We start from the raw sequence: 14,796 nt of genomic DNA on the forward strand, positions 1-14,796 counted from the left end.
TGATGCGCGGTCAGTCTGGGATCAATCCCCATCGGTGGGCCCAGTGGGCTATTTCTCGTTCCAGCCAGTGCATCACGACTGATATATAACATCATGTTGTAATGCTGTGGGACATGTCGTCCTCTTTGTGGTGACATCATCTATAGTTGTAGGTGAGTGAGTAGGGAGGGACACAGTGGCGAGGTAACATCATGTTGTAATACTGTGGGACATGTCGTCCTCTTTGTGGTGACATCATCTATAGTTGTAGGTGAGTGAGTAGGGAGGGACACAGTGGCGAGGTAACATCATGTTGTAATGCTGTGGGACATGTCGTCCTCTTTGTGGTGACATCATCTATAGTTGTAGGTGAGTGAGTAGGGAGAGACACAGTGTCGAGGTAACATCATGTTGTAATGTGGGACATGGTTTCCTAGTTGTGGTGACATCATCTATAGTTGTAGGTGAGTGAGTAGGGAGGGACACAGTGACGAGGTAACACGTTGTAATGTTGTGGGACATGTCGTCCTCTTTGTGGTGACATCATCTATAGTTGTAGGTGAGTGAGTAGGGAGGGACACAGTGGCGAGGTAACATCATGTTGTAATGCTGTGGGACATGTCGTCCTCTTTGTGGTGACATCATCTATAGTTGTAGGTGAGTGAGTAGGGAGGGACACAGTGGCGAGGTAACATCATGTTGTAATGCTGTGGGACATGTCGTCCTCTTTGTGGTGACATCATCTATAGTTGTAGGTGAGTGAGTAGGGAGGGACACAGTGGCGAGGTAACATCATGTTGTAATGCTGTGGGACATGTCGTCCTCTTTGTGGTGACATCATCTATAGTTGTAGGTGAGTGAGTAGGGAGAGACACAGTGGCGAGGTAACATCATGTTGTAATGTTGTGGGACATGTCGTCCTCTTTGTGGTGACATCATCTATAGTTGTAGGTGAGTGAGTAGGGAGAGACACAGTGGCTAGGTAACATCATGTTGTAATGCTATAGTTGGGACATGTCGTCCACTTTGTGGTGACATCATCTATAGTTGTAGGTGAGTGAGTAGGGAGGGACACAGTGGCGAGGTAACATCATGTTGTAATGTTGTGGGACATGTCGTCCTCTTTGTGGTGACATCATCTATAGTTGTAGGTGAGTGAGTAGGGAGAGACACAGTGGCGACACAGTGTAATGCGAGGTAACATCATGTTGTAATGCACAGTGGGACATGTCGTCCTCTTTGTGGTGACATCATCTATAGTTGTAGGTGAGTGAGTAGGGAGAGACACAGTGGCGAGGTAACATCATGTTGTAATGTTGTGGGACATGTCGTCCTCTTTGTGGTGACATCATCTATAGTTGTAGGTGAGTGAGTAGGGAGAGACACAGTGGCGAGGTAACATCATGTTGTAATGTTGTGGGACATGTCGTCCTCTTTGTGGTGACATCATCTATAGTTGTAGGTGAGTGAGTAGGGAGAGACACAGTGGCGAGGTAACATCATGTTGTAATGCTGTGGGACATGTCGTCCTCTTTGTGGTGACATCATCTATAGTTGTAGGTGAGTGAGTAGGGAGGGACACAGTGGCGAGGTAACATCATGTTGTAATGCTGTGGGACATGTCGTCCTCTTTGTGGTGACATCATCTATAGTTGTAGGAGTGAGTGAGGTAGTAGCGGGAGGGACACAGTGTAACATCATGTTGTAATGCTGTGGTGACATGACATGTCGTCCTCTTTGTGGTGACATCATCTATAGTTGTAGGTGAGTGAGTAGGGAGAGACACAGTGGCGAGGTAACATCATGTTGTAATGCTGTGGGACATGTCGTCCTCTTTGTGGTGACATATCTATAGTTGTGAGTAGTGAGGGACACAGTGGACGAGTAACATGTTGTAATGTTGTGGGACATGTGTCCTCTTTGTGGTGACATCATCTATAGTTGTAGGTGAGTGAGTAGGGAGGGACACAGTGGCGAGGTAACATCATGTTGTAATGCTGTGGGACATGTCGTCCTCTTTGTGGTGACATCATCTATAGTTGTAGGTGAGTGAGTAGGGAGAGACACAGTGGCGAGGTAACATCATGTTGTAATGCTGTGGGACATGTCGTCCTCTTTGTGGTGACATCATCTATAGTTGTAGGTAGAGTGAGTAGGGAGAGACACAGTGGCGAGGTAACATCATGTTGTAATGCTGTGGGACATGTCGTCCTCTTTGTGGTGACATCATCTATAGTTGTAGGTGAGTGAGTAGGGAGAGACACAGTGGCGAGGTAACATCATGTTGTAATGCTGTGGGACATGTCTTCCTAGGTGAGTGAGTAGGGAGGGACACAGTGGCGAGGTAACACGTGGTGTGGGACATGTCGTCCTCTTTGTGGTGACATCATCTATAGTTGTAGGTGAGTGAGTAGGGAGAGACACAGTGGCGAGGTAACATCATGTTGTAATGCTGTGGGACATGTCCTCTTTGTGGTGACATCTCTTGTGGGTGACACAGTGGCGATAACATCATGTATAGTTGTAGGTGACATCAGTAGGGAGGGACACAGTGGCGAGGTAACATCATGTTGTAATGTTGTGGGACATGTCGTCCTCTTTGTGGTGACATCATCTATAGTTGTAGGTGAGTGAGTAGGGAGGGACACAGTGGCGAGGTAACATCACATGTCACATCATCTATAGTTGTAGGTGAGTGAGTAGGGAGGGACACAGTGGCGAGGTAACATCATGTTGTAATGCTGTGGGACATGTCGTCCTCTTTGTGGTGACATCATCTATAGTTGTAGGTGAGTGAGTAGGGAGGGACACAGTGGCGAGGTAACATCATGTTGTAATGTTGTGGGACATGTCGTCCTCTTTGTGGTGACATCATCTATAGTTGTAGGTGAGTGAGTAGGGAGGGACACAGTGGCGAGGTAACATCATGTTGTAATGCTGTGGGACATGTCGTCCTCTTTGTGGTGACATCATCTATAGTTGTAGGTGAGTGAGTAGGGAGGGACACAGTGGCGAGGTAACATCATGTTGTAATGCTGTGGGACATGTCGTCCTCTTTGTGGTGACATCATCTATAGTTGTAGGTGAGTGAGTAGGGAGGGACACAGTGGCGAGGTAACATCATGTTGTAATGCTGTGGGACATGTCGTCCTCTTTGTGGTGACATCATCTATAGTTGTAGGTGAGTGAGTAGGGAGGGACACAGTGGCGAGGTAACATCATGTTGTAATGCTGTGGGACATGTCGTCCTCTTTGTGGTGACATCATCTATAGTTGTAGGTGAGTGAGTAGGGAGGGACACAGTGGCGAGGTAACATCATGTTGTAATGCTGTGGGACATGTCGTCCTCTTTGTGGTGACATCATCTATAGTTGTAGGTGAGTGAGTAGGGAGGGACACAGTGGCGAGGTAACATCATGTTGTAATGCTGTGGGACATGTCGTCCTCTTTGTGGTGACATCATCTATAGTTGTAGGTGAGTGAGTAGGGAGGGACACAGTGGCGAGGTAACATCATGTTGTAATGTTGTGGGACATGTCGTCCTCTTTGTGGTGACATCATCTATAGTTGTAGGTGAGTGAGTAGGGAGGGACACAGTGGCGAGGTAACATCATGTTGTAATGTTGTGGGACATGTCGTCCTCTTTGTGGTGACATCATCTATAGTTGTAGGTGAGTGAGTAGGGAGGGACACAGTGGCGAGGTAACATCATGTTGTAATGCTGTGGGACATGTCGTCCTCTTTGTGGTGACATCATCTATAGTTGTAGGTGAGTGAGTAGGGAGGGACACAGTGGCGAGGTAACATCATGTTGTAATGCTGTGGGACATGTCGTCCTCTTTGTGGTGACATCATCTATAGTTGTAGGTGAGTGAGTAGGGAGGGACACAGTGGCGAGGTAACATCATGTTGTAATGTTGTGGGACATGTCGTCCTCTTTGTGGTGACATCATCTATAGTTGTAGGTGAGTGAGTAGGGAGGGACACAGTGGCGAGGTAACATCATGTTGTAATGCTGTGGGACATGTCGTCCTCTTTGTGGTGACATCATCTATAGTTGTAGGTGAGTGAGTAGGGAGGGACACAGTGGCGAGGTAACATCATGTTGTAATGCTGTGGGACATGTCGTCCTCTTTGTGGTGACATCATCTATAGTTGTAGGTGAGTGAGTAGGGAGGGACACAGTGGCGAGGTAACATCATGTTGTAATGCTGTGGGACATGTCGTCCTCTTTGTGGTGACATCATCTATAGTTGTAGGTGAGTGAGTAGGGAGGGACACAGTGGCGAGGTAACATCATGTTGTAATGCTGTGGGACATGTCGTCCTCTTTGTGGTGACATCATCTATAGTTGTAGGTGAGTGAGTAGGGAGGGACACAGTGGCGAGGTAACATCATGTTGTAATGTTGTGGGACATGTCGTCCTCTTTGTGGTGACATCATCTATAGTTGTAGGTGAGTGAGTAGGGAGGGACACAGTGGCGAGGTAACATCATGTTGTAATGCTGTGGGACATGTCCTCTTTGTGGTGACATCATCTATAGTTGTAGGTGAGTGAGTAGGGAGGGACACAGTGGCGAGGTAACATCATGTTGTAATGCTGTGGGACATGTCGTCCTCTTTGTGGTGACATCATCTATAGTTGTAGGTGAGTGAGTAGGGAGGGACACAGTGGCGAGGTAACATCATGTTGTAATGTTGTGGGACATGTCGTCCTCTTTGTGGTGACATCATCTATAGTTGTAGGTGAGTGAGTAGGGAGGGACACAGTGGCGAGGTAACATCATGTTGTAATGTTGTGGGACATGTCGTCCTCTTTGTGGTGACATCATCTATAGTTGTAGGTGAGTGAGTAGGGAGGGACACAGTGGCGAGGTAACATCATGTTGTAATGCTGTGGGACATGTCGTCCTCTTTGTGGTGACATCATCTATAGTTGTAGGTGAGTGAGTAGGGAGAGACACAGTGGCGAGGTAACATCATGTTGTAATGCTGTGGGACATGTCGTCCTCTTTGTGGTGACATCATCTATAGTTGTAGGTGAGTGAGTAGGGAGGGACACAGTGGCGAGGTAACATCATGTTGTAATGTTGTGGGACATGTCGTCCTCTTTGTGGTGACATCATCTATAGTTGTAGGTGAGTGAGTAGGGAGGGACACAGTGGCGAGGTAACATCATGTTGTAATGCTGTGGGACATGTCGTCCTCTTTGTGGTGACATCATCTATAGTTGTAGGTGAGTGAGTAGGGAGGGACACAGTGGCGAGGTAACATCATGTTGTAATGCTGTGGGACATGTCGTCCTCTTTGTGGTGACATCATCTATAGTTGTAGGTGAGTGAGTAGGGAGGGACACAGTGGCGAGGTAACATCATGTTGTAATGCTGTGGGACATGTCGTCCTCTTTGTGGTGACATCATCTATAGTTGTAGGTGAGTGAGTAGGGAGGGACACAGTGGCGAGGTAACATCATGTTGTAATGCTGTGGGACATGTCGTCCTCTTTGTGGTGACATCATCTATAGTTGTAGGTGAGTGAGTAGGGAGGGACACAGTGGCGAGGTAACATCATGTTGTAATGCTGTGGGACATGTCGTCCTCTTTGTGGTGACATCATCTATAGTTGTAGGTGAGTGAGTAGGGAGGGACACAGTGGCGAGGTAACATCATGTTGTAATGCTGTGGGACATGTCGTCCTCTTTGTGGTGACATCATCTATAGTTGTAGGTGAGTGAGTAGGGAGGGACACAGTGGCGAGGTAACATCATGTTGTAATGCTGTGGGACATGTCGTCCTCTTTGTGGTGACATCATCTATAGTTGTAGGTGAGTGAGTAGGGAGGGACACAGTGGCGAGGTAACATCATGTTGTAATGCTGTGGGACATGTCTTCCTAGGTGAGTGAGTAGGGAGGGACACAGTGACGAGGTAACACGTTGTAATGTTGTGGGACATGTCGTCCTCTTTGTGGTGACATCATCTATAGTTGTAGGTGAGTGAGTAGGGAGGGACACAGTGGCGAGGTAACATCATGTTGTAATGCTGTGGGACATGTCGTCCTCTTTGTGGTGACATCATCTATAGTTGTAGGTGAGTGAGTAGGGAGGGACACAGTGGCGAGGTAACATCATGTTGTAATGCTGTGGGACATGTCGTCCTCTTTGTGGTGACATCATCTATAGTTGTAGGTGAGTGAGTAGGGAGGGACACAGTGGCGAGGTAACATCATGTTGTAATGCTGTGGGACATGTCGTCCTCTTTGTGGTGACATCATCTATAGTTGTAGGTGAGTGAGTAGGGAGGGACACAGTGACACAGTGGCGAGGTAACATCATGTTGTAATGTTGTGGGACATGTCGTCCTCTTTGTGGTGACATCATCTATAGTTGTAGGTGAGTGAGTAGGGAGGGACACAGTGGCATCATGTTGTAATGGTAACATCATGTTGTAATGGACACAGTGGCGAGGTAACATCATGTTGTAATGTTGTGGGACATGTCGTCCTCTTTGTGGTGACATCATCTATAGTTGTAGGTGAGTGAGTAGGGAGGGACACAGTGTAATGCGAGGTAACATCATGTTGTAATGGGAGGGACACAGTGGCGAGGTGTGGGACATGTCGTCCTCTTTGTGGTGACATCATCTATAGTTGTAGGTGAGTGAGTAGGGAGGGACACAGTGGCGAGGTAACATCATGTTGTAATGCTGTGGGACATGTCGTCCTCTTTGTGGTGACATCATCTATAGTTGTAGGTGAGTGAGTAGGGAGAGACACAGTGGCGAGGTAACATCATGTTGTAATGTTGTGGGACATGTCGTCCTCTTTGTGGTGACATCATCTATAGTTGTAGGTGAGTGAGTAGGGAGGGACACAGTGGCGAGGTAACATCATGTTGTAATGTTGTGGGACATGTCGTCCTCTTTGTGGTGACATCATCTATAGTTGTAGGTGAGTGAGTAGGGAGGGACACAGTGGCGAGGTAACATCATGTTGTAATGCTGTGGGACATGTCGTCCTCTTTGTGGTGACATCATCTATAGTTGTAGGTGAGTGAGTAGGGAGGGACACAGTGGCGAGGTAACATCATGTTGTAATGCTGTGGGACATGTCTACTTAGGTGAGTAGGGAGGGACACAGTGGCGAGGTAACATCATGTTGTAATGCTGTGGGACATGGTTTCCTAGTTGTGGTGACATCCTCTCTACTTGTAGGTGAGTGAGTAGGGAGGAGACACAGTGGCGCAGTGCTTCACTGAGATGGATCTAGGATCGATCCCCATCAGTGGCCAGTTGGGCTATTTCTCGTTCCAGCCAGTGCACCATGACTGGTAAATCAAAGGCCGTGGTATCTGCTATCCTGTCTGTAGGATGGTGCATATAAAAGATCCCTTGCTACTTATAGAAATATAGCGGGTTTCCCCTAACTAAATTTCAAAATTACCAAATTTTGACATCCAGCAGCCGATGATTAATAAATCAATGTGCCCTAGTGGTGTCGTTAAACAAAACAAACTTTCTTTTTTTTCATTGAGGTACGATGGGTCGTAAGATCGATAGCTCATGAAGGAAAGCAACTGTAGGATATTTTTATTATTATTCAACGACAAACACAACAGATTTGAATTACATACGGTTATATGGCGTCAGACATATGGTTATGGACCATATAGTCCAGGCAGTTATGTAAATTTGCTTCTGGGTTTTTTTTTTTTTTTCTCAAGTCAGTAAAATATATTTCTTTTTATTCTTAAGTCTATCCAGAATTAGAAATCCATTGGTAGCATTTTTGTCAGTCATTTGATCGTGGCAGCTATCTTGAAATTCAAAATGGCCATAATTTTGGGATATATATATATATATATATATATATATATATATATATATATATATATATATATATATATATATATATATATATATTGACTCCCATTTAACATAGAAACAATTCTTATGTCTTTTTATATTTTTGAGGTCAATGAACTCGCTGATAACATTTTATTTAGTCATTTTGGCATGACAGCCATCTTGAAATTCAAAATGGCCGCCAATTAAATATTATTATATATTTACTCACAGTTGACCCACAACAATTTAGGTATATGTTTACATTTATGAGCTCAGTGAATGAAGTTGTGAAAACTAAAATTCTTGTCTGACCTAAGCATCCATCTTGAAATTCAAAATGGCCACCATTTTAATGTATATTTCCATATATCTGAACTCTCGGTTAACATAGAAACACAGTATGTTTTGGTCTATAATATGTACATTGATGTAGCCATGAATGCAGGTAATGAGAGGAGACGCTCTACCGCCGCTTTATCACTGGGCTACGTCCTACCCCTAGTGGTATATCAAAGGGAAAATCTGAAATGAGTCTATGATCCCAAAATAATAATGATATTCAATTTTTAACTTATTATTATTTCAGAAATGGAATTGTCTCTCCCCACAACGACTTCACAATGACTTGGATTCCAAGATGGCGCCCGAACCTGTTTCTATTCCTGTTACTCCTGGTCGTGGCTGCCTTGGCCAACACATCCAGTCAGAACACACCTTGTCCATTTGGCTGCACGTGCGAAGATACAGTAGTATCCTGTCGCGGCGGCAACCTGACGTCACTTCCGGGGGCCCTGCCGCATCCCAGCAAAATAACACACGTGGTCGTCTCTGGCCAAAATGGCGTCACGACGATTGGAAATCAGCTGCGGCAATGCATCCAGTTGCAGCTTCTGAATCTTTCTGCTAACAACATCAGCGTCATCGAGGACGGCGCCTTTGCCGACCTGTCCAACCTGTCCACTCTGATCCTCAGACGGAACTACTTGCACTGGCTGGACGAAGACACATTCAAAGGGCTGGGCCTGCTGGACAACCTCGACTTGGGATACAATGGGTTAACCGTCATACGGAATAATACGTTCCGAGAATTGGGCAGTCTGCGCAAACTCGACTTCACCAAGAATCACATCTCCGTTGTGGATAAAGACGCCTTCAGAGGGCTGACGTCACTCGTCGTGCTCAACATGACGAGGAATCTGCTGAAGACTGTGCCGCCATTTGTCTTCTCACATCTACGCTCTCTCGAGATCCTCGTCCTCGACGATAACCTCATAGAGGAACTGCCCGACTTCGCTTTCTCTGGTCTAGACTCCTTAAAGATTTTACGCTTGAATGGCAATAGACTGACCAGGATTTCAGCACTGACGTTCGTTTTCCAGTCTCGCAAGGCGAGCATGGTAGAACATCTCTATCTGAAGGGAACAAATCTGACGGAATTTCCAGAGAAAGCGCTCAGTGCGTTGCACAATCTGAAGACCTTAGACTTGAGTCAGAGTAATATAAAGGTTTTGCACAACGGCTCGTTTGACAAGTTGATCAATCTGCGTAAACTTGTTTTGGTTGGCTTGAACAACCTGACGGTGATCGAGAACCACACGTTTACCTGGCTGTACAAACTGGAGGAGTTGACAGTAAGTAGGAATCCAGTGTTGCACACACTCGGCGGCTTGGCTATGACGTCATTTCTCGGCAATCTCCGTCTTGTCGACTTCAGTTACAACTCCATCAAAGTTTTCCACAAAAACATGGTGGCGTGGGACAGTGACGTAATAGTGGATCTCACCCACAATGCAATAGAGTGCGACTGTAGAGCGGCGTGGATGATCGAGGCTCTGCCAACTGCAAAGAACCCCCTGACCAGGCGTAATGGAGCCAACCTGACGTGCTCGGGACCCCTCGGATTGAAGGATCGAAAAATATTAACACTTCCATATTCTGCATTCGATTGTGACGTCACGTTGTTTGGCAACAAGGATGTTAACCGTCGCGTAAAAATGGCGGCCATAACAGCGGCTGTTACGAGCATTCTGCTCATTACGATTCTGATACTTATAAAATTCCGAATCCGTTGGCTCAGCTTCTTCCGCCGGCAGTACCGTTACCGGTCGTACAAAAACAACGGCATGTTCACTGTCGACAAGAACGGCAACTGTAGCGAAGAAGGTGTTCCTATGGACGTCATATACACACACATACACTGACACGCCAGAAGGTTACGGTAAATAATCAAATGGGATATTTAGCTTGCCATAGACCAACGTGACAAACCAGAAGGTTAAGTGATCAAATGGGAGTTTCAGCTTGTTTTATATCAAATAAATACACCGGAAGGCTACATGACTGAATGGGTGTTTTAGCTTGCCGTGTACAAAATCATACATAGGAAGGTTAAATGATCAAATGATATTTTTAACTTCCTTTCTACCAAAGTGATACATAGAGGATATTTTATGTTTTTATGTCAAATATGATTTATATCTCATCGAGTGAAGTTGGCAATTTACCTTTATTTTTAAAGGCATACTGTCACAAATTTAAGGACTTTATTTCTCTAAAAATGAATAAAAAATCAAAATTTTTACATTATTTTTTACAGACCAAATTTAGCTATTGCATCACTTTAACTACACCATGATGGAGTGAAATACATGTCAACCCTCTCAGCAATATTAGTTTTTGAATTATGGTCCAATGGAGAATGGTGGTTACGTAGATGGTTGAATAAAGTACATTTAGGGACAAATCAAATATATATATTTTTAAGTAATACTTTGTTAGGTCATGTAATAGGTCAGTGGTCTGTGACAATATGCCTTTGAATGCCAACAGCAAAATAGTGAACTTTTCACTCTAAAATGTGTTATCGTCACTGAGTGACTAATAACTCTTTTATTTCACTGATATTTTAACATATTTCACAAAATGTTATACAATAAATCAGACGATTAAATAATCAAAATGAGAATTTTTGCTTACCATATACCAAACTGATATGTCGGTAGATCAAATATTCAAATGAGAATTTTTGCTTATCATATACCAAACTGATATGTCGGTAGATCAAATATTCAAATGAGAATTTTTGCTTACCATATACCAAACTGATATGTCGGTAGATCAAATATTCAAATGAGAATTTTAGCTTACCATATACCAAACTGATATGTCGGTAGATCAAATATTCAAATAAGAATTTTTGCTTGCTTTATATCAAATTTACTGTCTGACTTGTATTAACTGCAAAATGCAATATGTAGGACAAACCACCCAACCATTCAGTACCCGACTCAGTAATCATAGGCACAACATTCTGTATAATAAACAATCTAAAGCACCCCATGTGGCCCCTCATTTCAATATAGCAGGACATGATTATAATTGCACTGTGTTACAAAAGATTACTAATCTTGATAAAACTAAATTGAACATTGCCGAATCATTCTGGATGCACCGCTTCAACACAACGTGGCCTGACGGACTTAATGAGTATGATCCAAGCAGTCATTGACTCTTCTGTTGTTACTTTACCCCAGTCGGCTTATCCTGTGATTGTTTTAGTCTTTTAACTTGACATTTTCACTTGAACTGTTTTTATTCACCTGTTTTTAATGCTGAACTCCTGGTTTTATGTTTAGTTTGCTCCTGAGGATGTCAGCATTTAGCTGACGAAACGTTGAGCTTTTTAACTTGAGATTTTTAATTGTGGTTTTTAGACAGAGACTTTATTTAATCATTTATATAAGAATTGTTTCTCATTTTTTAGGAATTTATCGATGTATAAAAGTCACAAATGATATAAAATCGCGTAGCGTAGCGAAGCGATTTTATACCATTTGTGACTTTTATACATCGATAAATTCCTAAAAAATGAGAAACAATTCTTATAATTACAAACAGTACAAGAAGTGTACCTTAAAACACTCAAATATAATTTCTTTCGTTCTTACCGTCAACCATGTTCTGTAAATAAGTGTAGGAATACATGTATACATACTATTGGATGTTTTGGTGGGTTTTTTTTAACAGAATAAAAACAAATAAAAAATATATTGTAATCTTTTTTAATTTATAACATGAATATCTCATCCAGTTTCCCTTATGTTTTTTAATCGAGAAAACAGGTCACTTCCTTGTTCTATTTTTAAAACGATCACCGAACTGGGTCATTGGGCTTCTCGCCCATCCAGCTGAAAATAGTTCCAATCGATCTTGGTCTTTCATGATGACGTATTTTTATCAGGTTTATGGAAGGATAACGCTTGGTTTTTTAGTGACGTCAGCCAATCAGAATACAGTAAATCGTATAAATTCGGAAAGTTTGTAATTATATCAAATTGATAGACTGGAAGGTTAAACGATCAAATGGATGTTCCAGCGTGCCTTACACATGAGGTTAAATAATCAAATGGAAATTGTATCTTGTTTTATTTCAAATTGATAGTCCGGAACGTTAGACATGATCAAATGGGAGTTTTATCTTGCCTTACACCAAACTGATACGCAGAAAGGTTACTTGTTTTTAGCTTGCTTTATACCCATTTGATACACCGCAACGTTACATAATCAAATGGTTGTTTTAGCTTGAATCTTAGCAAATTGATACATCGAAAGATTAAATGATCAAACTGGCGTTTTAACTTGCCTTTTACTAAAGTGATACGTCGAAAGTTAAATGATGAAATTAGTTTTTAGCTTGTTTTTGTTCATTATTATTATTATTATTATTACAATTATTATTATTATTATTATTATTATATTATTAACTGTATTATCTGTGGAAACGAATATGGCAGTGCCAAACATTACTGTAGTATAACAAATTAATTCGCATGGCAATACCGTTAAATATGCACTGTCCTCTTGAATTCAAAATTCTGTACAAAACTGTTTGGCGCGAGACCAAAGTTGGACAATGTGTTTTTGTATATACCTTTTAGAAACTAATCTTACTGAACCGTCAAGGTGTGTGACAGTTATGAACACTTCCGACTCATGCTGTTTTGTTTTGTTTTTTGTTTTTTGTTTTAATTTCATGCATTTAAATATATCCCATTATCGTATATGCAACATTGTATCAGTTTTATATACCCAAGAATGTTTTGTTTGTTTTTTTATTTGTGTTTTATGTTGTTGTTTATTTTGAATTGTTTGATTTTGGTTTTGTTTGTTTGTTTGTTTGTATTTAAATTGTGTGGGTTTTTTTTTTTTTTTTTTTTTTTTTTACATTAAATGAAATAACAAATCCCATCCTGAAACTAAAATAAAATATTTAGTTGTACATATACGTAGCCTATGTTGTCTGTACTTGTGTGTTCTGATCGTCGACTCTTACACTGCTTGTTGAGTTTCTAAAAAACAAATAAGGCAATTAATTTTAATCATTTATTTTTTTATATGAATCATACAAAAATCATAGACATATAATATTTAGATAATGCTCAACGAGCTACGAGGCATTACCGTTTATCTTTCATGAAGGAACCGACATTGATTCAAGGGTGTAAGATAAACGGTATTGCCGAGTAGCGAGTTGGGTATAATATTTATTACCCATTATCAATCTTTATCATTTTATGGATTATTGGAAGATTTTCAAAAAATGGTAGCAGTATACAGTGGTAGCAATATACAGTTAACAAAAATTGCATCGCAGGCTAGCGCACACGATGCAACGACGTACGATTTTTGTTGCATACAACAAAAATTGCACCTTGTTGCAAAGGTCTGCGGTGGCTTTTAATCGTGTGCGCTAGCCTGCGATGCAATTTTTGTTGCATGCAACTGAAATTGCTCCGATCAAACATGTTTGATTGTATTGCATGTAATTGCATCTAATTGCACGCTGTCGCAAACGTGTGCGTCCTCAATGCAACAAAACGTTGACGCAATAATTTAAACTGCCAATGAACGGATAGATAGTGATCACATGACTCAAAATGGCAGCTTCTAGCAGCATGTAGTCTGCGGAAAAAAAAGAGGATGTATTAGTGGTAATGTGGCAGACAATTCCATGTCGTTTTGACACAGCATCCCCTGAATATAGCAACAAGGCTAAACGGGAGATCCGTCTTGCAAAGATGAAATCTCTGATAGAAAAGTGAAGCGGGTTTTCTCCGAGGACAATGCGTCACGAGTTATCAGCACATACCAGTCGTGGAGCATAGATGGGATAGGTGAAAATCATTGTGTCCGCCAAGGGGGTTTGATCCTACAATCCAAGCACATAAAGCGAGTGCTCTACCACTGAGGTGCATCCACCACAGAGATTTACTAATATACATTAGAAACAAAATTACTATTGTCCTAATCAAAATCATATCCAAATTCGTTTTGCTCTGTCAGTAAAGAGATTGCGTGCGGATCCATTGGGTTTATTCCAATCAGAACCAAGTGTCTCATCGCCTGTAAATAAAGGTATGTGGTATGTGCTGTCCTGTCTGTAGGAAAGTGCATATAAAATAACACTTGTTAATTGGAAAATTTCGCTGGTTTACTCCGAAGACATCAGACAGTCCGTAAAACCAATGTGCTCTAGTGGTGTCGTTAAAGAAATCAAACTTTTAACTGATATGATTCATGAACATTTCTGGAATGAAAGTCTCAATCCTCTGTTGGCATTATTATGAGCTATGACTAAATAAACAATACTGAACAGATACAATAAACATAAAAAACACGCCTTTAATAGATGAAACATTGTCATTTTCATAAAAGTGTCAAGGTTTCTGCCAAAGGGTAAATCGGGTATGGCGCCATATCCATGTTTTGTCAGCAGATTTTGACAAATTAATGACTTATTATTACTTTACGATTTTCTTAAAGGGACATTCCTGAGTTTGCTGCATTCTAAGATGTTTCCGACTAATAAAATGTTTCTACGATTAAATATATTTTCTTGCTTAGAATATCAGTGTCTGTATATTCAATGTGTTTCTGGTCGTCTTAATATTTGTAAGAAGCCCACACTGGATTTT

The 14,796-nt window shown here is 41.9% G+C and overlaps 1 protein-coding gene across 1 annotated transcript in view; it reads left to right on the plus strand.

Moving 5' to 3' along the window:
- LOC121375180 (leucine-rich repeat and immunoglobulin-like domain-containing nogo receptor-interacting protein 2) overlaps positions 1-10,373 on the plus strand; it is an 11,413-nt gene extending 1,040 nt beyond the window's left edge. The window contains exon 2 of the mRNA XM_041502473.1: positions 8,409-10,373. Within this exon, the coding sequence (XP_041358407.1) occupies positions 8,443-10,023 (1,581 nt within the window). The 5' untranslated portion in view covers positions 8,409-8,442 and the 3' untranslated portion in view covers positions 10,024-10,373. The remainder of the gene's footprint in view (positions 1-8,408) is intronic.
- The last annotated feature ends 4,423 nt before the right edge of the window (positions 10,374-14,796 follow it).

Source organism: Gigantopelta aegis, chromosome 1 (genome assembly GCF_016097555.1).
Source record: "Gigantopelta aegis isolate Gae_Host chromosome 1, Gae_host_genome, whole genome shotgun sequence".
In the NCBI taxonomy this organism is placed as follows: Eukaryota; Metazoa; Mollusca; class Gastropoda; order Neomphalida; family Peltospiridae; genus Gigantopelta; species Gigantopelta aegis.